This window comes from Ogataea haglerorum, assembly GCF_019207285.1.
Source record: "Ogataea haglerorum isolate 81-453-3 chromosome Unknown 81-453-3_NODE_3_length_672639_cov_96.912891, whole genome shotgun sequence".
Lineage (NCBI taxonomy): Eukaryota > Fungi > Ascomycota > Pichiomycetes > Pichiales > Pichiaceae > Ogataea > Ogataea haglerorum.
Genome location: NW_025065153.1, coordinates 543155 through 566505, shown reverse-complemented (window position 1 = coordinate 566505; position 23351 = coordinate 543155). Strand labels below are relative to the sequence as shown.

At 56.3% G+C, this 23351-nt stretch overlaps 16 protein-coding genes across 16 annotated transcripts in view; 7 read left to right on the top strand and 9 right to left on the bottom strand.

Moving 5' to 3' along the window:
* KL911_001482 (uncharacterized protein) overlaps nucleotides 1–446 on the bottom strand; it is a gene marked incomplete at both ends in the record, with an annotated part of 1221 nt that extends 775 nt beyond the window's left edge. Inside the window, one exon of the mRNA XM_043196445.1 lies at nucleotides 1–446. This exon is cut by the window's left edge and continues 775 nt beyond it. Coding sequence (XP_043056055.1) covers nucleotides 1–446 — 446 coding nt within the window.
* Nucleotides 447–1283: 837 nt separating this feature from the next.
* On the bottom strand, nucleotides 1284–2466 carry KL911_001481 (uncharacterized protein; the record flags this gene model as incomplete). Its single annotated transcript, XM_043196444.1, has 2 exons — nucleotides 1284–1758; nucleotides 1841–2466. The coding sequence occupies 2 exons, from the start codon at nucleotides 2464–2466 to the stop codon at nucleotides 1284–1286; spliced, it is 1101 nt and encodes a 366-aa protein (XP_043056054.1).
* Nucleotides 2467–2593: 127 nt separating this feature from the next.
* On the top strand, nucleotides 2594–3742 carry KL911_001480 (uncharacterized protein; the record flags this gene model as incomplete). The annotated part of the gene is made up of 1 exon (XM_043196443.1): nucleotides 2594–3742. The coding sequence occupies one exon, from the start codon at nucleotides 2594–2596 to the stop codon at nucleotides 3740–3742; it is 1149 nt and encodes a 382-aa protein (XP_043056053.1).
* Nucleotides 3743–4138: 396 nt separating this feature from the next.
* On the top strand, nucleotides 4139–5635 carry KL911_001479 (uncharacterized protein; the record flags this gene model as incomplete). Its single annotated transcript, XM_043196441.1, has 1 exon — nucleotides 4139–5635. One exon carries the CDS (start codon nucleotides 4139–4141, stop codon nucleotides 5633–5635), a length of 1497 nt encoding a protein of 498 aa, XP_043056052.1.
* Nucleotides 5636–5762: 127 nt separating this feature from the next.
* KL911_001478 (uncharacterized protein) lies at nucleotides 5763–6425 on the top strand (the record flags this gene model as incomplete). Its single annotated transcript, XM_043196440.1, has 1 exon — nucleotides 5763–6425. The coding sequence occupies one exon, from the start codon at nucleotides 5763–5765 to the stop codon at nucleotides 6423–6425; it is 663 nt and encodes a 220-aa protein (XP_043056051.1).
* Nucleotides 6426–6437: 12 nt separating this feature from the next.
* Nucleotides 6438–7091, bottom strand: KL911_001477 (uncharacterized protein; the record flags this gene model as incomplete). Its single annotated transcript, XM_043196439.1, has 2 exons — nucleotides 6438–6737; nucleotides 6879–7091. The coding sequence occupies 2 exons, from the start codon at nucleotides 7089–7091 to the stop codon at nucleotides 6438–6440; spliced, it is 513 nt and encodes a 170-aa protein (XP_043056050.1).
* Nucleotides 7092–7122: 31 nt separating this feature from the next.
* On the bottom strand, nucleotides 7123–9072 carry KL911_001476 (uncharacterized protein; the record flags this gene model as incomplete). The annotated part of the gene is made up of 1 exon (XM_043196438.1): nucleotides 7123–9072. One exon carries the CDS (start codon nucleotides 9070–9072, stop codon nucleotides 7123–7125), a length of 1950 nt encoding a protein of 649 aa, XP_043056049.1.
* Nucleotides 9073–9184: 112 nt separating this feature from the next.
* Nucleotides 9185–9608, top strand: KL911_001475 (uncharacterized protein; the record flags this gene model as incomplete). The annotated part of the gene is made up of 2 exons (XM_043196437.1): nucleotides 9185–9501; nucleotides 9584–9608. 2 exons carry the CDS (start codon nucleotides 9185–9187, stop codon nucleotides 9606–9608), a joined length of 342 nt encoding a protein of 113 aa, XP_043056048.1.
* Nucleotides 9609–9909: 301 nt separating this feature from the next.
* Nucleotides 9910–12398, bottom strand: KL911_001474 (uncharacterized protein; the record flags this gene model as incomplete). The annotated part of the gene is made up of 2 exons (XM_043196436.1): nucleotides 9910–12190; nucleotides 12346–12398. 2 exons carry the CDS (start codon nucleotides 12396–12398, stop codon nucleotides 9910–9912), a joined length of 2334 nt encoding a protein of 777 aa, XP_043056047.1.
* Nucleotides 12399–12627: 229 nt separating this feature from the next.
* On the bottom strand, nucleotides 12628–13710 carry KL911_001473 (actin; the record flags this gene model as incomplete). Its single annotated transcript, XM_043196435.1, has 1 exon — nucleotides 12628–13710. The coding sequence occupies one exon, from the start codon at nucleotides 13708–13710 to the stop codon at nucleotides 12628–12630; it is 1083 nt and encodes a 360-aa protein (XP_043056046.1).
* An 824-nt stretch (nucleotides 13711–14534) lies between these two features.
* On the bottom strand, nucleotides 14535–15053 carry KL911_001472 (uncharacterized protein; the record flags this gene model as incomplete). Its single annotated transcript, XM_043196434.1, has 2 exons — nucleotides 14535–14934; nucleotides 15013–15053. The coding sequence occupies 2 exons, from the start codon at nucleotides 15051–15053 to the stop codon at nucleotides 14535–14537; spliced, it is 441 nt and encodes a 146-aa protein (XP_043056045.1).
* A 137-nt stretch (nucleotides 15054–15190) lies between these two features.
* KL911_001471 (uncharacterized protein) lies at nucleotides 15191–15802 on the bottom strand (the record flags this gene model as incomplete). The annotated part of the gene is made up of 1 exon (XM_043196433.1): nucleotides 15191–15802. The coding sequence occupies one exon, from the start codon at nucleotides 15800–15802 to the stop codon at nucleotides 15191–15193; it is 612 nt and encodes a 203-aa protein (XP_043056044.1).
* Nucleotides 15803–16215: 413 nt separating this feature from the next.
* Nucleotides 16216–17751, top strand: KL911_001470 (uncharacterized protein; the record flags this gene model as incomplete). The annotated part of the gene is made up of 1 exon (XM_043196432.1): nucleotides 16216–17751. The coding sequence occupies one exon, from the start codon at nucleotides 16216–16218 to the stop codon at nucleotides 17749–17751; it is 1536 nt and encodes a 511-aa protein (XP_043056043.1).
* Nucleotides 17752–17791: 40 nt separating this feature from the next.
* On the bottom strand, nucleotides 17792–19072 carry KL911_001469 (uncharacterized protein; the record flags this gene model as incomplete). Its single annotated transcript, XM_043196430.1, has 1 exon — nucleotides 17792–19072. The coding sequence occupies one exon, from the start codon at nucleotides 19070–19072 to the stop codon at nucleotides 17792–17794; it is 1281 nt and encodes a 426-aa protein (XP_043056042.1).
* A 476-nt stretch (nucleotides 19073–19548) lies between these two features.
* On the top strand, nucleotides 19549–21156 carry KL911_001468 (uncharacterized protein; the record flags this gene model as incomplete). The annotated part of the gene is made up of 1 exon (XM_043196429.1): nucleotides 19549–21156. One exon carries the CDS (start codon nucleotides 19549–19551, stop codon nucleotides 21154–21156), a length of 1608 nt encoding a protein of 535 aa, XP_043056041.1.
* Nucleotides 21157–21213: 57 nt separating this feature from the next.
* KL911_001467 (uncharacterized protein) lies at nucleotides 21214–23325 on the top strand (the record flags this gene model as incomplete). Its single annotated transcript, XM_043196428.1, has 1 exon — nucleotides 21214–23325. The coding sequence occupies one exon, from the start codon at nucleotides 21214–21216 to the stop codon at nucleotides 23323–23325; it is 2112 nt and encodes a 703-aa protein (XP_043056040.1).
* Nucleotides 23326–23351: the final 26 nt, after the last annotated feature.

Sequence of the window (23351 nt, the reverse complement as noted above, 5' to 3'; positions counted from 1 at the left end):
ACCACTGGGGCGGCAGTTTTAGGGGTGGCGGTGGTGGCTTGAATCTGGCCGTCACCGATTTGGGTAACCACTGGGGCGGCAGTTTTAGGGGTGGCGGTGGTGGCTTGAATCTGGCCGTCACCGATTTGGGTAACCACTGGGGCGGCGGTCTTAGGAGTGGCGGTGGTAGCCTGGATCTGGCCGTCGCCAATTTGGGTCACGACGGCAGCGGTAGATGCAGTAGCAGTAGTGGCCTGGATCTGGCCGTCACCGATCTGAGTGACAACGTCTCTCTTGGCCTTTGCACCGGAAGCACTGGTGACCTTGTTGATAGCAATGCCGAAAGTCTTGGTGTAGTCAGTGGTTGCACTCTCAAGGGTGGCAGAAGGGGTCAAGGTGGACCATGGCTCGGATGGAACGTAAGCAGCGATAGCGCCCGCAGCGAAGATGGCAGCAGAGAATTTCATGTTTGAAAGCTGGGCTTCGGGTAGAGAAATCCATTAGAATTTATAGTGCCCCGAAGAGCTAAAAATAGAGACCGACCATCATGCAATTAATTCTAGTAAATTTTTAGTGAATCCGACGCCAGCGGCGCACGACCCATTTTCCTAGAAAAACCTCGCTTCGGCATAGAAATCAGACTTTGCGCGTCATGTATCCGCAGAAAGACTGGATTCGGGAGACTGTCGTCAAGATAATAATTTACAGGTGCCTCTCTCCGAGGTTGTGGGGGAGAATTTCGCGAGCAGAGACAGCCAAATGCTCCCTAGAGACCGATTGAGTGCAGCGCCAACGCGGGACACGGTGCGTCGTGACTTGATCTGTTTACCAAGCAATGGTGGCTATTTGCCCGTCTCTGATGACCGGCTTTGATCTTATGCCTTTTTCGTCTAAATTAACCCATTTTTGGATAAATTAAATTTCATATATACTATATTGGGGAAAAATACCACATTTGGTTATGTACTCAGTGCTTTTCCGGATGGCGGGATCAAAGGCTGGTGGGTTTATTTTTGGGCAACCTCGCAAACCGCCCCAGCCCCCTGGTATCTCGGCCCGGCAACGGCGATCTCCACGAATCAAGCACAGATAATGAACGGTAACCTCATTTATCTATCAACAGATTGTACACCTTGCATGGATCTTCCGGAACTGGGCCCCCATTCCGTTAGCTCCAGATAATTCTTTCCACAACCTGGCCCTTGGGGATGGCCAGGCGCTCGAACTGCCGGCAATTGACCCGCTCTACCACCTCCAGAAACTCAGAAAACCCCCCACGCACGTACTCCAGCATGCCCTCCTGCTCAAACGCCTCCGCAATCTCGAGCTGGTGGTTGTCTGCGAGCTCTGTGTTGATCAGCACGACAAGTTTTTTGTTGCAGCGCAACGTGTCCAACACGGACCCGGTGCCCCCGTGAGAAATCACCAGATCGCTCTGCGCGGTGTAGTTTCTCACAAAATCCGGGTCGAACGCCAGCAACTCCACCTCGAGCCTGTTCACCGTGAACACGTTGTCGCGCACCGTATACTCGGATGTCAGTTTCGCCACCAATTCTCTGCCGGCGGCGGTTTTGCCGTACTGCACCACCAGCCGATCGTAGCCCAGCCGTAGTACGAGCGCAAAAAACCTTTTGTCCAGGACGCACTGGACGAGCCGGTCGAAGCACACGGTCGCCCCACAGGTGGCGAGAATCTGGCGAGCCATAAGAAAATTCCACAGCCCGGTTTTGTTTTTTAATACACCCACCACCCACGCTAGCAATGTGGGGCGGGGAGCAGCTACGGGTTATGCTCTCGTTAACCATTATACGAATACGTACTCACCACGCCGCCCTCTTGCATCTTGCACTCCCAGCGCGACAAAGCAGGGTGCACAAGCACCGGCCGCCGCGGGGCCTCGGCCGGTGCCGGCTCCTCGTCGCCGTACTCCTTGCCCTCGAGGTTCTTGAGATTGCGCACCTTGTCGGCCCGCTTGAGCAATAACTTGTTCAGCGTGTCCTGCTTCTCCATCTCAAGCCGCTTCATCGTGAAGTTCTTGCGCTTGCGCGCGTTCTCGAGCCGGCGCAGCTGCAGCTCCTCCTCTGTAAACTGTTTTTTCTTGCTGCGCTCGTTCGTCAGCTCCAGCAGCTCGCTGCTGGCCTGGCGCTCGCTGTCCTCGTCGGCGGCCTCCATGTATTTCGCGCGCTGGCGCTCCGTCATCCGCGCAAGGTCCGTCGACGCGCTCGACCCGTCGGCAGATTCGTCTAGGTCCTCAGAATACGGCAGCTCGTCCTCGGTCGGCTCCCTGTACGTGCGCGGCGCGGCCCGGCGCCGCTTGCCCACGTCCTGCACCACGGCCTCCTCGATCAGCGGCCGACCGCGCCGTTTCGGGATCACCTCCTCGTCGTCCTCGTCCTGGCCGTACTCCTCGTACTCGTCCTCGCTCTCGAGCTCGTAGTCCTCCTCGCTGTCCAGCAGCTCGTCGCTCTCGTAGTCCGATTTTGCCATTTTTGAATATTTTATTTTTCGCATAACTCGCACGCACTTTATGCCATTTGTTTACAGCACCCAGCAATTTTTTGCACTTTCTTAATTGTCAGATTATCCTTTTCAGGCTGATAAGATCTGGGGAAATATGTCCACACAGACCGACGCGCGCATCGCCTCCCTCGCAAACGAGTCCCAGCAGCAGGGCCACCCAATAACTCTGGCCGACGTCGACGACCAGCTGCGCTCGCTCCAACACCACCAATTGCCCTCTGTCTCCTCGCAGCAATACTTCGGCCAGCAGTATTACCCATACATCCCAGAGAACCAGCTCGACGCCGACGCGCGGGGTGACGGCGGCGGCAGCCAGAAACGCGCACGCACGTCGAGCTCGCCCGACATGGTCAAAAAATGCTCGCGGTGCCGGGTCAAACGGCTGAACGAGGACCCCGAAATGCTTGTGCGGTACCAGACGTGTGTGAACTGCCGCAACAAGCGCAAGGTGAAGGAGAAAAAAGTGCGGTCGCTGTCCAAACTGCCGAACCTGTCGGACGACTGGGCCCAGTACCAGCACAAGGTGTCTCTCAACACGCAAATAGACCTCTACCAGCACAACTACAGAAACTACACCGACAAGGAGCTGTTCCCGCGGTACCGCCGAGAAGAGCTGACCGAGGAGATTGTCAAGGAGATGTCGGAGCTGGTGGTAAACCACTACATTGCGCCGCTGCAAATGCTGACGGGGTTCAAGTTTGCGATCCGCGACCACCACAAGCCGAACCTGGCGGACCCGAACCCAAACAAGAGCAAGAAAATCACGTGGATGTACATCTGCTCGCAGGACAAGTACCGGCAGCGGAAGAGCCGGAGCGAGAACAAGCGGCAGGTGGTCAACAAGCTGAAGACGGAGGAGTGCGACTCCAAGATCACGCTCAACTATGACCTGGTGACCGGCGTGGTGCAGCTCAGCTACAACCACAAGCACCACGCGCCGCTGAACTGGAAGAAGGACGGGTCCGAGGAGCTGCCGTTCCAGCTGGGCGACGTGCAGGGCAGACGCAAGTACCACGAGCTGCAGCCGAAGGAGAGCGACGTGAACGAGCTGAGCAAGCTGCTGAAGCAGGAGCCGCTGGACACGAACGAGATCGTCGAGCTGGCGACGCGCGCCGCGCAGACCGACACGGGCAGCCAGCAGGGCCAGGAACAGCTGTACGACATTGCGCTGCTGCAGCAGCACCAGCAGCACCAGTACCACCAGTACCGCGGCGACGAGAACGTAGACGAGATGCTGCGGTGAACAAAAATGCGGACGAATCATATTTCAGGTTTGTCCCCCGGTGCGGACACGGACAAGAACTACTAGGTGCAATAGAATACTACTCGGTGACGTAAACGGAAGGAGGGGGTGAAGTCCGAGGAGGCCTGCACCCCGCCTCGGGGTGCAGCTTGCTCCTGCTTCACCCGGGGCGCAAATGGTGGCATTCCCACATCGGGCGTTGCTCTGGAGGCCCAGTCCCGGAGTAGCGACGACCTTATTGGTTGTTCGGCTACATAATTAGTAATGCGCCCCGCAATCTGGCAAAATACACGACGAATACGCATGTCCTAAAAATTCTGGACGAACGGCGTTTTTCGTATATAAGTGACCAGTTCCACCATGAGAGCGTTATCTTTCGCCCGACGTTTACACACAATGGCCCACGTCCAGACACTTACCTTCCCTGTTATCAACAAATCCTACGAACAGCCTACCGGCCTGTTCATCAACAATGAATTCGTCTCTGCTAAGTCCGGTAAAACGTTCAAAGTCAGCTCTCCGTTGAACGAGGAGCATTTGTGCGACGTCCAGATGGCGGAGGCCGAGGACGTCGACGTCGCTGTGCAGGCCGCCTACAAGGCGTTCAAGCAGTGGAAATTGACCGAGGGATCGGAGAGGGCCAGGCTGCTCAACAAGCTCGCAGACCTCATCGAGCGCGACAGAGAGCTGCTGAGCCAGATCGAGTCGCTCGACAACGGGAAGTCACTCTTGTGCTCCACGTTCGACCTCGGCATCGTCATCAGCACCCTCAGATACTGCGCCGGCTTCTGCGACAAGAAGGACGGCCGCCTCATCGACACGGGGCTCACCCACATGAGCTACACCAAGAGGGAACCACTCGGGGTGTGCGGCGCAATCACCCCGTGGAACTTCCCGCTCATGATGTTTGCGTGGAAAATCGGCCCGGCTCTAGCCACAGGCAACGTTGTCGTGCTCAAGCCTGCTAGCGCCACTCCATTGTCTAACCTGTATGCGTGTAAGCTCGTCAAGGAGGCTGGATTCCCGGCCGGTGTCGTCAACGTCATCCCCGGCAGCGGCAGAGGGTGCGGTAACGCGATCCTGCACCACCCCCTGGTGAAAAAGGTCGCCTTCACCGGCTCCACGTCTGTCGGCCAGGGCGTCATGTCCGAGGCCGCCAAGACCATCAAGAAGGTCACTCTCGAGCTCGGCGGAAAGTCGCCGAACATCGTCTTCGAGGACTGCAACATCGACGAGACCATCCAGAACCTCATCACGGGTATTTTCTTCAACGGCGGCGAGGTTTGCTGCGCCGGCTCCAGGATTTACATCCAGGCTACCAACCCAGAATGGTACGCCAGCTTCCTCCAGAAGTTCAAGGCCGCGGTCGAGAAGCTGAAGGTTGGCAACTCGTTCGAAGAGGGCGTCTACCAGGGTGCCCAGTCCACCCCAGACCAGTTCGAGGAGGTGCTCAACTACATCGAGATAGGAAAGAAGACGAGCCTCAAGCTGCTCACCGGAGGCAACAGAATCGGCTCCAAGGGCTACTTCGTCGAGCCTACCGTGTTCTACGACGTTCCACAGGACAGCCAGCTGACCCAGGAGGAGATTTTCGGCCCGGTGGCCGTTGTTCTGCCGTTCAAGAGCATCGACGAGGTCATCGAGAAGGCCAACGACTCCGAGTTCGGTCTGGGCTCTGGTGTGCACACCGAGGACATCAACAAGGCCATCTATGTCTCCGACAGACTTGAGGCCGGTTCCGTGTGGATCAACACCTACAATGACTTCCACGCTGCCGTGCCATTTGGTGGCTACAAGCAGAGTGGTGTTGGCAGAGAGATGGGCACAGAGGCCTTTGACAGCTACACGCAGGTCAAGGCTGTGCGGGCCAAGATCAGGACCCCTGTGTTGTAATTGAGGAAGCCACGAAAGGCTGACAGCTACGAAAAGTTATGTACATGTCGTGAATGAGAAAATTCGTACAGATCTGGCAAAAAATAATTTTATTCCAGTTTTATTCCATTTAAATAAAAAATAGCACATGGTCCAGCAGCTGTCCCTGTATGCGGCGACGCGCTCGGCAGACGTGCTCCTGATCACTCTGGAGTCGCTCACCGGGATGCGCCCCCAGCCAATGGAGCAACACACGGTGGTTCTGCGGCCCAAGTTCCCCTTCCGGCCCGAGCAGAAGGCCGGCAAAATCAACCAGATCGAGTCGTACCGCATCCGCATGACCAGAAAGGGCGGCGCAGACGACCGCGAGCTCATGTCCGACCTCCAGAGCCCGCGCTGGAACAACTGCATCTGGACGCTGCAGATCGCCGACATCCCTGCCGCAGGAAAGCGTCCCGTCCTGGTGCAGAACCTGTACGAGACGACCATAGTGCAGGCCGACGACATCCTGGGCTACATGGACGAGCTCGGGTACATGCCCGAGACAGAGTACTGGGTGCGCGGTGTGCGGTTTTTCTACAACGACGTCATTATCGAGGTGTTCAGAGTGTACCACTGGAAAGAGCAGCAGGAGCTGTTGGATCCCAAATACCAGGTGCGCTGCGTCGTGAACGTGGCGCGGCTGAACGACCTGGACAGCGTCGCGCGCGGCACGAAGCAGCTCGAGGCGCTGAAGACAGAGCTTTCGGGCTTGATTGAGCTCGACCTGTACGAAAGAACGAGTCTCGACGGCCGGGTCAACTGGAATTAATTTATCGCACGTTTATATGATCAGTTTGCTGTCGTAGCGAGGCAGGCCCTGGGTTTCGCAGTCCATCTCTGCGTCGTCGCCGGCGTCGCCCTGCTGCAGCTCCATGAGACGCCAGAAATGCTTCTCGCTCACAGGAGTCACGCTCAGACGGCCGCGTTTCAGCAGATACATGTCCTCGAGACCCTTGGCCGCGCGCAGCTCCGCAAGACTCAACTTTCTGTTGAGCACGCACACAAACGTCACTGCAGGACACCACCACCGGGGCTGGTCTCTTGTCGCCTTGGCGTCGTAGTAGGGCGACCGCGGGTCGAACTGCGACTCGTCCGGCCTCGCCGTCGCAGCCACTCTGCACAGTCCGACAATCCCCGGGTTCTTGCAGTTGGAGTGGTAGAACAGACAAATATCGTCCTTGGCCATTTGCACGAGATAGTTGCGCGCCTCCCAGTTGCGCACGCCGTCCCACGGCTCGCTCTCGACGCTGGCCAGGTCGGCGATCGAAAACTGGACCGTCTTGCCTGTCTTGGCGTCGATACGCGGCATCGGCTCGCTCTTCACCAGCCAGTACCGCCGGCCGTGCATGTCGGGCGCGAAAACAGGCGGCTTTCCCGGAGCTGGCGGCCCGTGGCCGGCCCCTTTCTTGGGCTGCCGTTTCGAGTCGCGTTTCATGAAAATTTAATTATTTCTCCAGGCTGTGCACTCACAAATATAGCTCGTCCTCGTCGCTCACATACGTCTTGAAATGGTTCGACGAGCGCACGTTCTCGTACCCCTCGTTTAGCTCCTCGAAGTCCTCGAAGTCCTCGTACTCGTCAGCCTCCTGAGACGGCTTCGGCTCGTCATGCGACTCCGGTGCAGACGTTGGCGCAGGCGAGCTGGCCGGTTTGAGCAGGCTCAGCAGCTCCTGCGACCCAGAAGAGCCGGACTGCGCGGGGCTTTCCTGCACGGGTGGAACGACCGCGTTCAGAAGCCCCTTGCTGGGGTCGCGCGGCTCTTCTTTTCTGTTTAGGATTCCCAGCAGAACCGAGGCAGAGGGGGCAGTGGCAGCCTGGGCCGTCTGCGCGGGCTCCCCGGGCTTTTTCAGCATGCCCAGCAGCTCTGCCGAGCCGTTCGCGCCGTTCGCGCCGTTCGGATTCGCCGGCTTGGTCCTCAGCAGGTCCAGCAGCTGTTTCGAGGCCTCCTTTGGCTGTGTCTCCTTCTTCTTTGTCAGCAGTCCCAGCAGCTCCTTGGAGCCTTCCGAGTCTGTCTTTGGCTCAGGCTGGGGCTCGGGCTTCTTCAGGATGCTCAGCATCTCCGTGCTGCCGTTCGTCGCGGGACTTGGCTTCGGCAGCCGGCTCTCCTGCTCTCTTCCATTTCCAGCCTCCTTAGTCTTCTCCTCGGGCTCCTCCTTCGGCCGCTTCAAAATCGTCACCTTCCGCGGGAACTGCGCAGGCTCCTCGCCCTTGTACCTGTCAAACAGACTCTGCAAAAAGTTGCCCCGCGGCTTCTGCGGCTCCTCTGTCTCCTCCTTCCTCTCAGGACGTTTCAAAATGCTCAGCAGCTCCTTGCTATTGCTCTCGCCAGACCGCCTATTTGCCAGCACCAACTGCGGCTTGTCGAGCGACGAAGGCGGCGGAGCAAACAGCTCGTTTTTCTGGTCACTACGCGGCACAGACATGGCAGGCGGCGGTGGGAAGGGAAACCGCGGAAGCATGTGCGGAGCCATCATAAACGGCATAGGGAACGGCATAGGGAACGGAGCAAGCGGCATTGGCAGCGGCATAGGGTGGCCTGTCGGCGGCATGGACGGCGGCTGTGCGTTGGGAGGCTGCTTGCCAGCAGAAACCTGCTGCAACATGTTGAGCAGGTCGCGTCCAGGGTCGGACTTTTCCTGGGGCTGGCCGACACCCAGAATCTTCTTGAGCTGGATCGTGGCCTGTCTTTTGAGCTCCTCCTCTGTCTGCTGGTTTTTCCTCCTGTTGATGAAGTTCTGCAGCTGTTTCATCATCGAGCTCACCAAAAATAAGTTATTCTTGCCCTGTTTCGACAACGACTTGATGTCCTTCCACGCAATGGCGCTGATTTCGTTGCGAACACGTGGCTCGAACTGCGTGCTTTCCGGCACCCCGGCCAGAATGTATATCTTGTAGTTTTTGCCCTGAATGGTGCGCTCGATGTACTCGTCCTCGTCAATGTACTCTCGGCCGTCGAACCCAGTTTCCTCCTCCAGCTCGCGCAGCGCGCAGTCCAGGTCGCTCTCGTCCTTTGAGATCTTGCCCCTCGGAAAACCCCACGACGACGACTCGACGCCTTTCACCAGCAGAACCTTGTCCAGCTTCTGGTTGAGCACAGCACACCCACGCACGGGAATCGACGACTTGTACTTGCCGAACTGCGCGAGGGCGTCCTGCGAGTCGCCCCAGCGCCACACCACAGGGCACTGCGCTATTATCTTGGCCGTGAACTGTTTCATCTTCATCGGCGGCAGCAATTCGTTGACGACTCTGGCAAAGTCCTGGTAGAACCAGTGTGCCTCCTCTATCTGGAAGAAAACCCTCTCAATCGACGACAAGTCTTCCGGCGGACAGTTGATCACAAACCTCACCAGCAGGTCCTCCAGGACCCGCTCCAGAGACTCGTCCGCAAATCCTTTTCGCAGCAAAATCGACATCAGAACACTATGGAGCTAAATTTTCTTTGACTACTTATTTTTTTTCAGTTTGCCAAAATTCCTGGCGGTGGACACACAGACGATGAACAGGCCAGTGGACCCGAAAATACAAATGCAGGTGGATCCCAACGAGGACACCGAGTGGAATGACATTCTGCGCGCCCATGGCATCATCCCTCAGAAAGAAAAGGACCCCACGGAACAGCTCGAGGAGGCCCTGGCAGAGGCCGTGCAGAAACAGCACGAGAACAGGCTCGAGAACAAGACCCTCGACGAGCTCGACGAGCTGGAGGACGACGAGGACGAGGAGTTCCTCCAGCAGTACAAACAAAAGCGCATCGCCGAGATGAACAGGCTCGCGGCCCGGGCCAAGTACGGCTCGGTGTACCCGATCACCAAGCCAGAGTACAAGCAGCAGGTGACCGACGCGTCGCAGGATTGCTTTGTCGTGGTGCACATGTCGCTCCAGAGCGCGCTGCAGTCGCGGCTGCTGGCCAGCTTGCTGGCCCAGCTTGCGCCCCGGCTGCCCGACGTGAAATTTGTCGACATTCCTGCCGACCGCGCGGTCGAAAACTACCCCGAGGCCAACTGCCCGACGCTGCTCGTCTACCACAAGGGCGACGTCGTCAAGCAGGCCGTCACGCTCGCCCAGCTCGGCGGCAACCAGACAACACTTGCGGACCTGGAATCGTGGCTGTGCAGCTCGGGCGCCGTGGCCGAGACAGACTCCCGGCTCTCGATCAACACGGTGGACGCGGACCAGGAGGAGTCGCGCCAGACGCGGTTCGTCAGGAAGTCGCTGCGCGACGCAGACCTGTCCGACGACGACTTCTTCGACTAGGCCATCTCGTGGATTATGTAATAGAGAAGGTAAGCACGCGAGTTGAGAACGTCCTGCTGCGACACCTTGGTCACCGTAGCGTCGTTGAACATGAACCACGCGCCCGAGCGCGCCTTGACCATGCAGATGTAGTGGCCCGTGCTGGCCGACCCTATGTGGCACACGACGGCAAACAGCTCGTACAGGTTCTGGCCGTAATGCGGCCTGCTGCTGGCCAGCACGTAGTCGGACATGTTGAGGAAAAGCGGGATCTGCACGTGTGTGTCCACCTTCGTGGACGTCGCGAGATGCTCGAACCGCTTGAGCTGGATGCCGAGCGTCCGCGGCAGTTTCTTTATTTTGAGCTGTTTGGTGACTTTTGTCTGTTTGTGGCACGAGGAGCAGCTGTAGGTCGCGTCCAGCTGCTCTGGCTTGGTGAACACGTCGAGACAGGCTTCCAGGCTCGGGATGGCGGTCTTGGAGCCGTCTGTGTGCTTTTCCTGGATCTCTAGCGACAGGTCGAGCATCGGGTCGACGGTGACGGTTGTGTTGCGGCAGTCCTTGCACCTGATGGAGGACTGCAGCTCGCCGGCAAACGTGCGGTGGATGATGCAGTTGCACGAGCCATGCGCCGGGGACTGCTGGTCCTCCGGGGCCGGGGTGTGTTCCTTGTAGGCCTTGGACTTCTTGGTGTCGTTCTTATGCAGCTGGTGGAGCAGAAACTGCCAGAACTCGTGCGCGTCCTGCTCGGAGTACCCGGCCAGCGACCGCTTCACCTTCCAGGCGGCGGTGAGCAGCGAGACGGGGCCGTAGCCGGCAGCGCTCGGCGACGAATAGAAGTCCTGGAAAATGTCGGCCACAGAGCACGACAGGCACTCGGCGCCCATCCTGCTGCAGTCGCCGTGGTTTCCGGCCAGAAAGTAGTCTCTGATGAAGGGGTTGTGGATCAGCGTCTGCAGAACAGAGCTCATGAAACAGGTGGACCCCATGTTGACAAAGCCCTTGAGCCCCGTGGACGCGCGGAAACACGGCGCACGCGACCCCGCGACGATCTGCCGCTGCTTTTCCGCGTCGTGCTCGTGCTGGAAGATGGGCATCCCGGGGAAGTTGGCAACCTTTTTCGAGTGGATGATCTGGTTAATCCTGATGCGCTCGAGCGACGGATCGCTCACAAAGCTCTCGCACGGCCAGCAGATGAGGTCGCCGGAGTGCGGGCTGATGCCAAATGCGTGGTTGTGGGCGCTGGCGTGCTCGCTCGCGTGGCGGTGTCGATAACACCCGACAAACGAGCACTCCAGACACATGAAAACGTTGGATGCCGCGTGGCAGCTACCGCAGCGCACGATCTGCGCCCGCAGCCGCACCAGCTCCTCGTGGTGCACTTTCGTGCCGTCCTGGGCAAGATACGCCCTGTCCTCGTGGACAGGCATTGCTAGGAGGCAGATTTTCATGGCGGTGTTGTATGTTTTCAGCACGGCCTCGCCGTCGGCCGACGCCAGCACCCGCGACAGGTGCGCGCACGGCGGGAACGACACGTACGTGCTCGGATCCTCGTTCGAGGGGATGTTGAGGTACGATACCATGGAGACAAGAGAATTAAATCTGTTTCGATTTACGGCCTGATGGTGCTGGTGCGAGGTGTAATGTACACAGACTACTGCTCTCACTTTCGCGGCAGGCGGATCTTGGCCAAAGAGTGGACGAGGGTGTTGCGCAGAGCAAACACCGTGTTTCGCACCGCGGGCGGCACCACCGGCAGCGAGAGCGTCTGGACGAGGCGCGCGTCGTACTGCGTCACCAGGGCCCGCGTGTACTTGGACTGGTCGAATCTGAGCTTGTTGAACACCACCAGGGCGGCCACCAGTGCCAGAGTCTGCAGGTTTCGCACAAAATACGCCGGACGCAGCAGCTGCAAGAAAATCACCATTTTCGCCAGCGGCAGCACGTACGTCGTGACAAGCAGCACCTCCATGTGGGCGGCAACGAGAAGCGACTGCTCGTTGTACGTCTTCAGAAAGTGGCCGATTGCGGCCTTGTAGCGGGCTTTCTGGTCTTTGGTGAAGAAAGGCACAAAGCCAATCACGTTCGTGTTCACGTAGCTCAGACAGTGGAAAAACGCAAACACCGCAAACGGATACAGCGTCGAGGAGTTTCCGCTGCGCGCGGAAAACACCCGGAACACGAGCGCCAGCAGCAGATACTGGACGTTGTCGTCCTTCAGCAGGGTCAACGGCTGCGAGAAAATCAGCGAGACCGGCTTTGCACGGTACGTTTGCCGCACCACAATCAGGTAAGTGACTATGGTGGAGGAAATGGAGTAATTGTAGTATTTGAGAGCAACGGGCGAGTGGGGCCCCCGGAAAGTGGCCGTCACAGTGTGCAGGATAAGACAGGTGAGAGAGGCGAGATGGGACAGAAACCAGTAGAACTGAGGCGTCCTAGCCAGCTGGAACGTCTGTCTGTAGGCGATCTGCCAAGGAGAAGCGACGGCAACCTTGTCTGTCATGGAAAATTAGGAAATCGTGAAAGATGTCGTGGTGAGGCTGGCCGGAAAAAAACAGCAGGAGCACCAGATAAGCGAGCGAGTCGCTTAAAAGTTTTTTTCTGTAGGATCTACGGACGACCGACGCAGAAGGTGTAAGAGAAGACAGATCAAATCTTTTTTGATTCTCTATACTAAGTGGAGAAGCAGCACTCCTTATACAAAAACAGGCGCAAGAATAGACCCGACAGAATCAGAAACACTTGTGGTGGACAATGGATGGTCCGGACTCGTCGTATTCTTGCTTCGAAATCCACATCTGTTGGAAGGTGGACAAGGAGGCCAGGATGGAACCACCGATCCAGACAGAGTACTTTCTCTCTGGTGGAGCGATGATCTTGACCTTCATCGAAGATGGTGCCAAAGCAGTAATCTCCTTTTGCATTCTCTCAGCAATACCTGGGAACATGGTAGTACCACCAGACATGACAATGTTACCGTACAGCTCCTTTCTAACATCGACATCACACTTGATGATGGAGTTGTAGGTGGTTTGGTCAATACCGGCGGCCTCCAGTCCAAGTGGACCTGGGTGGAAGAGAACTTCTGGGGCTCTGAATCTCTCGTTACCGATGGTGATCACCTGTCCATCAGGCAGCTCGTAGGACTTCTCGATGGCAGAAGACTGCGAAGAAGTCTGCAACTCTTGGTCGAAGTCAAGGGCAACGTAACAGAGCTTCTCCTTGATGTCTCTGACGATTTCTCTTTCGGCAGTGGTGGAGAACGTGTAACCTCTCTCAGAAAGAATCTTCATCAAGTAGTCAGTCAGGTCTCTACCAGCCAAGTCAATTCTCAAGATGGCGTGTGGGAGAGAGAAACCGGCATAAATTGGAACAACGTGGGTAACACCGTCACCAGAGTCCAAGACAATACCGGTCGTTCTACCAGAGGAGTACAACGACAGCACAGCCTGGATCGAAACGTAGAATGCTGGCACGTTGAAGGTCTCGAACAAGATCTGAGTCATCTTTTCTCTGTTGGACTTAGGGTTCATTGGAGCCTCAGTCAGCAAAACTGGGTGTTCTTCTGGAGCAACTCTCAACTCGTTGTAGAAAGTGTGGTGCCAGATCTTCTCCATGTCGTCCCAGTTGGTGACGATACCGTGCTCAATTGGGTATCTCAGAGTCAAGATACCTCTCTTGGATTGGGCTTCGTCTCCAACGTAGGAGTCCTTTTGACCCATACCGACCATGATACCCTGGTGTCTAGGTCTTCCGACAATCGAAGGAAACACGGCTCTTGGAGCGTCGTCACCGGCAAAGCCGGCCTTACACATACCGGATCCGTTATCAATAACCAACTAAATTGTTAGTAACTTTGGATTTGCATATGATGCGTGTCCAACTCGGACTGAAATTTTCAGCCCTCAATTTGGACCGCTTAGTACTTACAGCAGCAACGTCTTCTATAGGGGTGTTAGAAACATGTAAAACCGTCGGTTTCTGGGTCTCGATCTAAACTCTGCGGCTGGATCGGTCGAACAAGGGCAATCCAACACGTCTTTGGTTGTTTGTTTTGGTCTGAGGCGAATTGTGTTGCATTGACAAAAACAAAAACTGCCACCAAAACTGCGCTGTCAATGCCACTGCCTGCCGCTCATTGCGGCGCCGGTCTCCACAACGACACAGACCGGCTGCCTGGAATGTCTGGGCTGCACGCTGCAGCACTTGACCTCCAAACAATTTGCAGAATTGCCCGCTCCTTTGCCACTCGTTTCAATCGGGCCCAGAACCGAATTTGCTCAGTACATACCTCCGTCCATTTTGCTATAACTCAATTAAGATGATTCCAACCAATTGAAAGATCTAATTTACAAAACAAGGTAGATTAAAAATTTTTATAGAAACTAAGAGGACAACTCAACAAGATGGAGGCGTCTGCTGGAGCCTGCTGATTGGAATATTCGCGACCACCGGAAGGGGCTTGGCGGGCTCGTAACGCGCCTGCGGAAAAAGTTACCAAACATCTGTACACCGGGACGGAATCGCATCTGCATCGTCTTTTACAGGGGCAGTATTACCTGGCTTCCACTGGCTAGCGTATGTAATGAAGACGGCTCCACCGGTGAGCGGGCATGGGCCATGCTTGCACTTCTTCGCCTCACCTGTATCTGACCTTCGTCTTTCTGTTTTCCAGTTTCTGCTGCCGCTTGCTTTTCACGGGCTCTGTCTCTATTTGCTCCTCTTTCTGCTTGCGAGCAAATTGCGGCGCAATGAAGCCCTTCAGTTTATATCCAGCGTAGGCAGGCGCGGCCAGAAGAAGCAGCCACACCTTATTGGAGCCGAAAAGAACCATCAAAACGTCAATTATCAGTGTCAGGTAAACAATGTCGATCATGTACTCTGTGAGACCATGTTGTTGTAGATCCTGCCCGGGAGAAGTGAGAACGCTGTAGCCCTCATGGTTTATGCGGTATTTGGGCCTACCCACCTTTTCGAGCACATACTGACAGCCCAAGCCGGGGAGACTGAATGCAAAGTAATGCCAATTGGTTGCGGGCCTGTGAAAGACGAAGAGCGCCACCAGCGCTGCCGCGTTCACCATGAGGGAGGCCAAATGCAGCTGTTTCAAAATAGACAGATTGGCTGCAGCCTGCTTTTTGTCCGAAGCACCAGCCATTCAGAGGTAGATAAAATTAAATAATTTATTTATCGCTACATTACCCGACTTTGGCTAGTCGCTTTAGAATGTGCAGGCTCTGCTTCGTGCTGGCACCTGTATTATGAATCGTAGCTACATCCTGGAAACGAACCCCGTTAACAACATCCGCTCTGCTGGTTGATCACAGAGGTGCCGCTGAGGTTGACGCTGGGCTTGCCTGCGGTATTCGAGGCCGGTTGCGAGTTGGCCATCTGGGACTTGATCTGCTTGGACATGACGATGAACGCCTGCTCGACATTGGTGCTCTGCGATGCGGACGTCTCCAAGAACTTGATGCCTCTGCTGTCGGCAAACTCCTTGGCCACGGCGTAGTCAACAACCTTCTTGTCGGTCAGGTCGCACTTGTTGCCAACCAGCAGCTTCATGACGCCGCTGGTGGCGTATCGGTCGATCTCCTGCAGCCACTGGTTCACGTTGTTGAACGACTCCTGGTCCGTCACATCGTACACAATGATAATACCGTGCGCTCCTCTGTAGTACGATGAAGTGATGGTTCTGAATCTCTCCTGCCCCGCGGTGTCCCAGATTTGCAGCTTGATGGTCTTGCCGTCTAGCTCGATCGTCCGGATCTTGAAATCCACGCCGATGGTCGATATGTAGTCCTGCGTGTACGTATCTTCTGCAAACCGCAACAGGAGACAGGACTTGCCGACGCCGGAGTCGCCGATAAGCAGCAGCTTGAAAAGGTAGTCGTATTCGTTGTTCATCGGTATCTTCGGACGCTTTTAAACCCTTAAACAACAAAAATGTTTGTATCTTTTGTTGCTTGTTGGCATTTATTCGCCTCTTGCTTAGCTAAGCGCGCGGCCCGCCCAGACTTACCCGGCTCGACGCTCCCTCGCGGCTCCCGCTGCTCAACCCCCTCTCAGCCAACCCGGGATGGCTGTGGGCGTCCGCCGCGTGGCTCGAGGGTCGGCGCATCCTGTTTCTGTTCCCCGGCATTGTTCCTGCTGATTGTCTCGCCAGGAGGTGTATTTTTGCCAAGTGGCTGGTCTGCGGCGGTGCGGCTCGTTTCATCTCCTTAGTAGCCGTCCGCTTTTGGTCCCTTCTCTGCTCCCAGCCATTTGACCCCTGTCATATATAGCCTGCGTTTTGCTTAGCCCTCGGTGTGTATATCCTCATGCGGGATCTGGCCCAGCAATACCCATACTCGACCCCAGAGCCTTCGCCTGTGCATGAGACCAGGGCCAGAGAGAGACGCTCGTCCCTGGTCGACCATCGGCCGCTGAAACGAGCCAGCAGCCTCTCGTTCCGCGTCCACACCCCGTCCGACCACTCCAGCGGCGCCAGCATGAGCTCCTGCATTTCGTCCACGTCCCTGAGCTCTCTGGGCTCGCTGTCTTCCTCGGCGAGGCAGCTGATCATGTCGCGCAAGACCAGCCCGCGACACCCGGCCAGACTCAAGACCAGGCTTTTCTCTCCCTTCAACAGCACTAATACCAGTCCAGTTTCGCCCCGGTTGCTGGAGACCGTGGGCAAACTCTCGATAGACAACGACGCACACCCGATCTTCGAAATCCCAGAGATCCTCAACGTAATTCTGCACTACGTGGGCCACGACGATAGAGACAGAGTGCCAACCGAGCACGCTCCGGTCCGGAAACCGCCCATGTCGCTGAACCACGCCAAACTCATCCACGGCGACCAGGGCGAGAAGGTCTGGCAACGGACCCTTTCCACGTCCAGCACGGCCCCGCCAAGAGGCAACCTGCACAACTGTCTGCTTGTCAACAAGCTCTGGCACTCGCTGACCCTCGGGGTCCTGCAGGAGAACCTGTATTTCGACTCGGACCTCAAACTAATGAACTACTCTCCGCCGCGCGTCGCCGCGCCCAAGTCATTTGTTCTGCACAAGCTCAAGTCCACGCAGCAGCACCATCTTGCCGGCCTGCATGTCAACCCGGTCAACCTCGAGTGGCTCGAGTTCTACATCTGCCCCAGACTGCTCCCGTCCGCACACCTCTACACCGCGAAGCTGAAAAAGCTGGTGCTCCCGGGCTCCAAAGCGGTCGACGACGTGTATCTGCAGCAGATCGCGCCGCTGATGCCGAACCTGGTCCACTTGGACCTGCGCGCGTGCGAGCACATCACGGACGCCGGGCTGTACGCGATAGGAACGCACTGCCCGAAAATCGAGACGCTCAACTGCGGCCGGCACACCAAAGGCACCCTCGTGACCGACGCGTCGATCTCGCACATTGTCGCCAACTGCAACCTGAAAACGCTGGGCATCGCCGGCTGCGGCGTCTCGGACGCGGTGCTGTGGTCGCTGGCGTACCAGAAGGGCCACCAGCTCGAAAGACTCAGTCTGAACAGCTGCTGGCGGCTCACCGACGCAGGCATATCTAGCGTGTTAATGATGGACCGATTTCCACGACTCGCAGTGCTGGAGATCCGTAGACTCACGAGACTGCAGGAGCTGCGGCCGATCGTCGAGTTCAAAAAGCGCCAGATGCGGCGCAAGATCGCGGTTCTGGTGGAGGCGTGCGAGGACCTGGAAGCAAGGCTGCGCGCCGAGGAGCGCAGCCTGGACCTGGAGATCAGCACCCGCATCTTCGAGGACATCAGCGAGTGGCTGAACGGCGACGATTTGCAGGACCAAATCGAAGAGCGCAACCTGCAACAGTTTGTGCAGCGCCGCAGCGTGCTGGTGTGAATTTACCGTCTATTAAGTATATAAATAATTGCATCTTGATCTAGGCCTCGCAGAAAGCACGGTACGACGTGAAAGTGTCCTTGGACTCGGAAACAAGCTCGATCGCGGCCCTCGGAGCCACAAAGAAGACGTTTCCGGTCGATGCGTCCAGAGCCCCGTCGGAGCCTTGCAGCTTGACCTTTCCCTTACCTTCGGTGACGATCAGCAGCGAAGGGCCGTCCAGACCTTCAAACTTCTCGGATCCAGCGCTCGTGAACGTGGTCTGCAAGACACTGAACTCGTCTATCGGCGGGTCGTACAGCTTCAGCTCAGCATCACCCGTCGCCCTTGGGAACGGAGCAGGGTTGAGTTTCTGTTCCTCAACAGGGTTAAACGAGTAGGTTAGGCAGTCGACAAGAACTTCCACGTCCTTGAACTTCGGTGTGAACCCGGCACGGATCACGTTGTCCGAGGCGGCCATGCACTCCATGATGTCGCCGGAAATGTAGGCATGTGGGTCCTTGGCTTCCAGAAACATGGCCTCCCCCGATTTCAGAATGCAGTGGTTGAGCAGCAGACACCCGCAGAAAAGGCCGATATCGTTAGGGAACTGCGCGTCCAGACGCTGTATGAGGTCGGCCAGCGTCTCGCCGAAGAGCTGCGGGTCGGCCTTGGTTCTTTCCACAAGACTGGCGGCCAGAGGCTCGAACTTGGACTCTGGGCTGTTCATGACGCGGCTGAACACTTTTTGGAGCAGTCTCTTCTTCCCAGCAACGTCGGCGGAGCCGACTCCGGAGTGGAACTCCGTGGCAACGTCGTCGCCAACGAGCTCTCTGAATTCTGGGATTTTTTGTAGCAGTGCGTCAATCTCAGCAAGCGGCCGGAACCCACAGAACGCCTCGAAATCGGTGATCGCAATGGCCATTTCCGGCTTGTGATTGTCGTCTGGGTAGTGTTTCGGGTCGGACGCGTGCAGCTGTCTGGCCAGCGTCTTGTCTGGATGGGCCTGGATGGAGAGTACCTTGCGGATCGACAGCACCTTGAACAGGAAAGGAATGCCCTCTTTGGAGCCGAATTTGTCGATAATCTCCTGGCCAAGCATCTCCTCTGGCGCAGCACGCACCAGGTCTCTCAATGGAGTTCTGTCCTGAGCAGAAACGGTGGGAACAGAGGGATGAGTGCCCATCCAGAGCTCAGCGTAGGGTTTTTCCTCGTCGATGGAGACGTTTTCCGGGTCGTTGAGCTTGGCGAACCGCGCGACCGCAGACGTAGAGCCGAGTTTGCCCCAGTCGTAATTTTGGGCGCCTCCAATGACTCTGAAGAGTTTTGGAGCAGGAGACATAGTTACAGAAATTTGCGAATTAACAACACATCGACAACTTCTGTTTATTTTTCACGTGGGGCCGATCGACGCGTCGCGTCGCAACTTCGTCCCACGACATATTTTCGAGCCCCTGCAACCAGCACGCGATGCGGCTAGTTGCTGCTTCTGGTTGCTCAAAAACGTTCTACAGCATCCCCGCTAGCCATTTCCGGCGACACGAAGTCTCGCATCGCCTGCCGGCTGCCATTCCCGACAGCCAAAACGTACAGACCGACGCGGCCCAGCGCCTGGAACGCCCAACTCGGACCCTGCACTTCCAGACAATCATAGACCCGCACAAAAAAAAATCACACTATGGCATATTTATTCGCCGCATACAATACTTGCTTAGATATACATGCCAGTGTCTCGTTTTTTCTACAATAGTTTTTTTTTCTTGTTTACATACTGCTCATCCCGTGTGCCCCTTGTCCCTCGCTTCTACAACCTTAGACATGGCTAAGCAGTGTGACTTTTTGGAAGTGCCTATGACACCCAAACTTGCTCATCCACAGACTTTGCAACGGTCCCCCAACAGTATGCCCTCGTTCTCAGGACTCGGGATAAAACGGCCTAGCGATTCGGTGCTCAATTGCGCCCGCCAAGACCTTGTCACCGGCGAATCAAGCGGAGATTCCAACGGCTCCACGTCGCGATTGTCGTCGATAACCAGTGCCTCGTCCACGGAACTCACCAAAATACAGTACAAGATTCCTGTCATGCGTGCGGGCCGAGTGGCCAAGACGTTGTCCAAGCAAGAAAAATACAAACTGTACGAGGAAATGGAGGAGGACGATGATATATCGCAGGAACCCGCGATGTTCAACGTGCCGATGGCCCTGCATTCCACCGTCTCGCTCATTGAGTTCTCGAAGAAAACATCGAGCTCGCAAATATTAAAGCAGGCGTGGCATGATTCGTCCAAACTTGCGCCTTCTCCCTTGCCCGGCGCCCTGGCAAAGAAAAGCCGCACTGAGCCCACGTACCTGCCCAGTCCGGTGCTCACAAAACACCACTCTTACTCGAACCTCTCGCCGGACGCTCGCGACCTGAGCAACTTCTACGAATACTCGATACAAAACTACGTGGAACAGGAAATTAACAGAAGATCCAAATACAGCAGCAAAGTCGATGAGCTCGACGACCCGAAGCTCGTATCAGCGGAGAAGGCGAAGTCGTTGACGATAACTAGGCCATCCTGGTTACCTCCTAAAAATAAACACGAATCACTCAAACACGAAAAAGAATTTTCCAAATTGGTGGAGAAGCAGGGGCTTCACCGCAAGAGGGAAAGTTTAAAGAAAGAGCAGCGTGAACGGGACAGAATGATAGGAGACGCGCGACTCACGTATTTGTCCGGAAAGGACAGGATTTCGAGCTCGAACTTGGCCGAGATCAAGAAACTCATGTGGAGGTCTGAGGTGGACCCGATAGTCAGATACACTTTATTTGTCAAAGTTTTAGAGTACAGACATTCAAGCACGGACATTCCTAATTTGCCGTCGACGACAAGACAGCTGGATTTGGACTCGTTCATCAGCAGGCATCCTGACATATACAGAAGCCCAAAGCTGGTGTCGTCTCTGGAGCAACTGCTCAAAATCACATCTGCACAGCAGGACTGGCAGTTTAACACGTATCACGCGAACTTGGCGCTGTTGGCAAATGACTTCACGTTCTCGAGGGCCCTGGGTGTCCTGTATTATTTGAATACCCACGTCATCACCAAGGAATTTATCACGAAATTCAATGCTATTCAATCGCACTCATACATCAAGTCGGCTCTCAAGTGTTTCAAGGACGACTTGAGCCTTGTTAATTTTGATGCTTTCATCAAGATTGCCAACAACTTCAGTTTCCCAATCGTTTTCAAGATTATCTCGCTGCTTATGGTCTACGCAGACCACAAGCTACTCTACTCCTGCATCACGACGATTCTCCTCCACTACCATTTTGGATGGAACAACCTGAACCTCGTTCTTCACAACCAGGACCCCCTTATACGCATTGACGACGAGGAGCTGTTTTGGAGCAGGGTTTACTCTTACTATAAGAAAATGTAATATAATCTAAGGCTGTGCCCAGAAAATAATCTTTTTTTAAATTTTTCACTTCTACCCATGCTTAATCGGGCGCTTTTCGTCACGCGAGCGCGACGGATTCCGCTAGTTTTTGCCAGGACGGTGGTCTTTCACCGCAGGCGCAAGCCGCAGCGTCAAGATCCGAAGAAGATCGAGAATTCGCTGAGCGAGCAGATCAAAAATCTCGAGAAACTCACACAGCAGGTACAAACCGTTGTGAAGGCCAAACAGGACGTTGACGCTCAGCAAAAGGCAATGGAGGACCTTCACATAAATGACAGCATAGACGGTTCGGTAGACGAGGAGGCAGAGGCGCTTTTCGAGGCGCTCTTGTCGTCCAACTCCGCTGAAAACCCGCTTCTTCTGGAGGAAGGGCCCCGCACAGAGACCATGTCGATCTTCCCCCCTGCGGAGCCCCACACTGCGCTTCCCGCATCCATCCGCGAGAAACTCGATCCAGAAACCGTTAAGCATATTACTGTGGCCGCAGGGGCCAACTGGGTGCCCGTGGTGGACCGTTTGCACCAGACAACGGGGCTGGCAGGTAGCAGGCCTATCGACGTTGTACAGTTTGTGACGAAGATCCCGCGGCCGCAGCGGCCGCTTGTTGTGGCCAAAATACACGACATGGCGATGTCTGCCGGACTTCTAGAGAACGTCCACATCTACAACACCATAATGAGCTGCTACAATATGGCCTCTGCAGAGCAGGCCCGGCCGATCGTCGAGAAGCTGTATTCTGAGCTGCAGGCCAAAAACATCGCGCCGAACCTCGTCACGTACAGCGTGATGGTGAACCTGTACAGCAAGCTCACCGACGTGGACAACGTCCGCAAGTTTATGCAGCAGATCTCCGACGCGGGTCTGACGGCTACCAAAGAGGTGTACACGGCTGTTCTGCAGATGTACGTGCGGCTGAACAAGTACGAGCACGTTCTGGAGACGTTCAACACGATGAAGTTCCTCTCGATCGAGACGGCGCCGTCGCCGCGCACGTACTCGTCGGTGATACTGATGGACGTGCTAAATAACAACGTCGAGCATGCGCTGGCATTGTACGAAGAAATGGCGGCCAAGAAGCTGCCGCTGGAGCCCGCAACATACCTGGCGCTGGTGAAGGGGTGCTCCACCCGGCAAGACCTGACGGAAAAAGGGTGGCAGTTCATTATCGAGTACTACTCCAGAGGCTTTCCTATGGACGCCCGCGTGATAGAGATGATGATGGCTCTGGCGGCCAAGGACTCTGACCTGAGCCTGGCCAGAGCGCTGTTTGTGGGGCTGTTTGGCACACTGACCAAGGCCGAGGGCCGCCTGGCGCCGCCTTCGCCGGTCGCGCTGAAATACCTGTTCAACGCGTACGCTTTCTACGACCCGCAACGGGTGCCTGTGAGCCGTCTGAACCCGCGAGTGCAGGACATTGCCGCGCGCACGTTCGAGCTGTGCGACTTCCTTTTCCACGCGGACGCGCCGCCGTTTCTGCCGACGCTGCAGGTCGACGAGAAACAGGCTCTGAGCGAGGCCCGTGCGCTGTTCCAGTACTTTCTGGCCAAGTTTCCGCAGCAGATTTCCGTGGAGGTGCTGGATGCGTACCTGTTTGTGTTTGCGTGGAAGGGCGAGTCGATGGCGGAGTTTGAGCAGCTGTGGAGCAGACACACGTTCTTCAGGGGAGAGGGCGTGACGGTGGAGGAGCCGGAGGAGCCTGCGCAGGAGCGGCCGGACGGCGGCGAGCGCGCCGTTGCTACCGCAGCGGCGACCCCCACCCTCAAATACCCACGCAACGACAAACTGTACAACATATGTCTGCACGCCGCACGGGTGCACAAGGACGTGCGGTTTGCACAGAGAATATGGACCGAGCGCGGCAAGTACAGAAAGACGCCCGAGTTCCAGCGTCTGAGTCCGCGCAAGCAGGACGAGCAGGACTTCAAGTTCGCCAGAGGCATTGTGGCGGTGTTCGCGCAGACCAACAACGTCGTCGACGCATACCAGGTGGTGCTGAGCTCGCAGCGGCGCTTCGCGTGGACATACTATCACCTGAAGGCGCTGATGCTCCTGGCGGAGAAGCTCGGCTACACCAGCATCCACAGAACCCTCTCAGAGGTGGCTCGTCTGGCCGAAAAGCGGCAACGTAAAATGTTTGTAAATAGTTAGGGAGGAATAGTTAAATAAGGTGTACA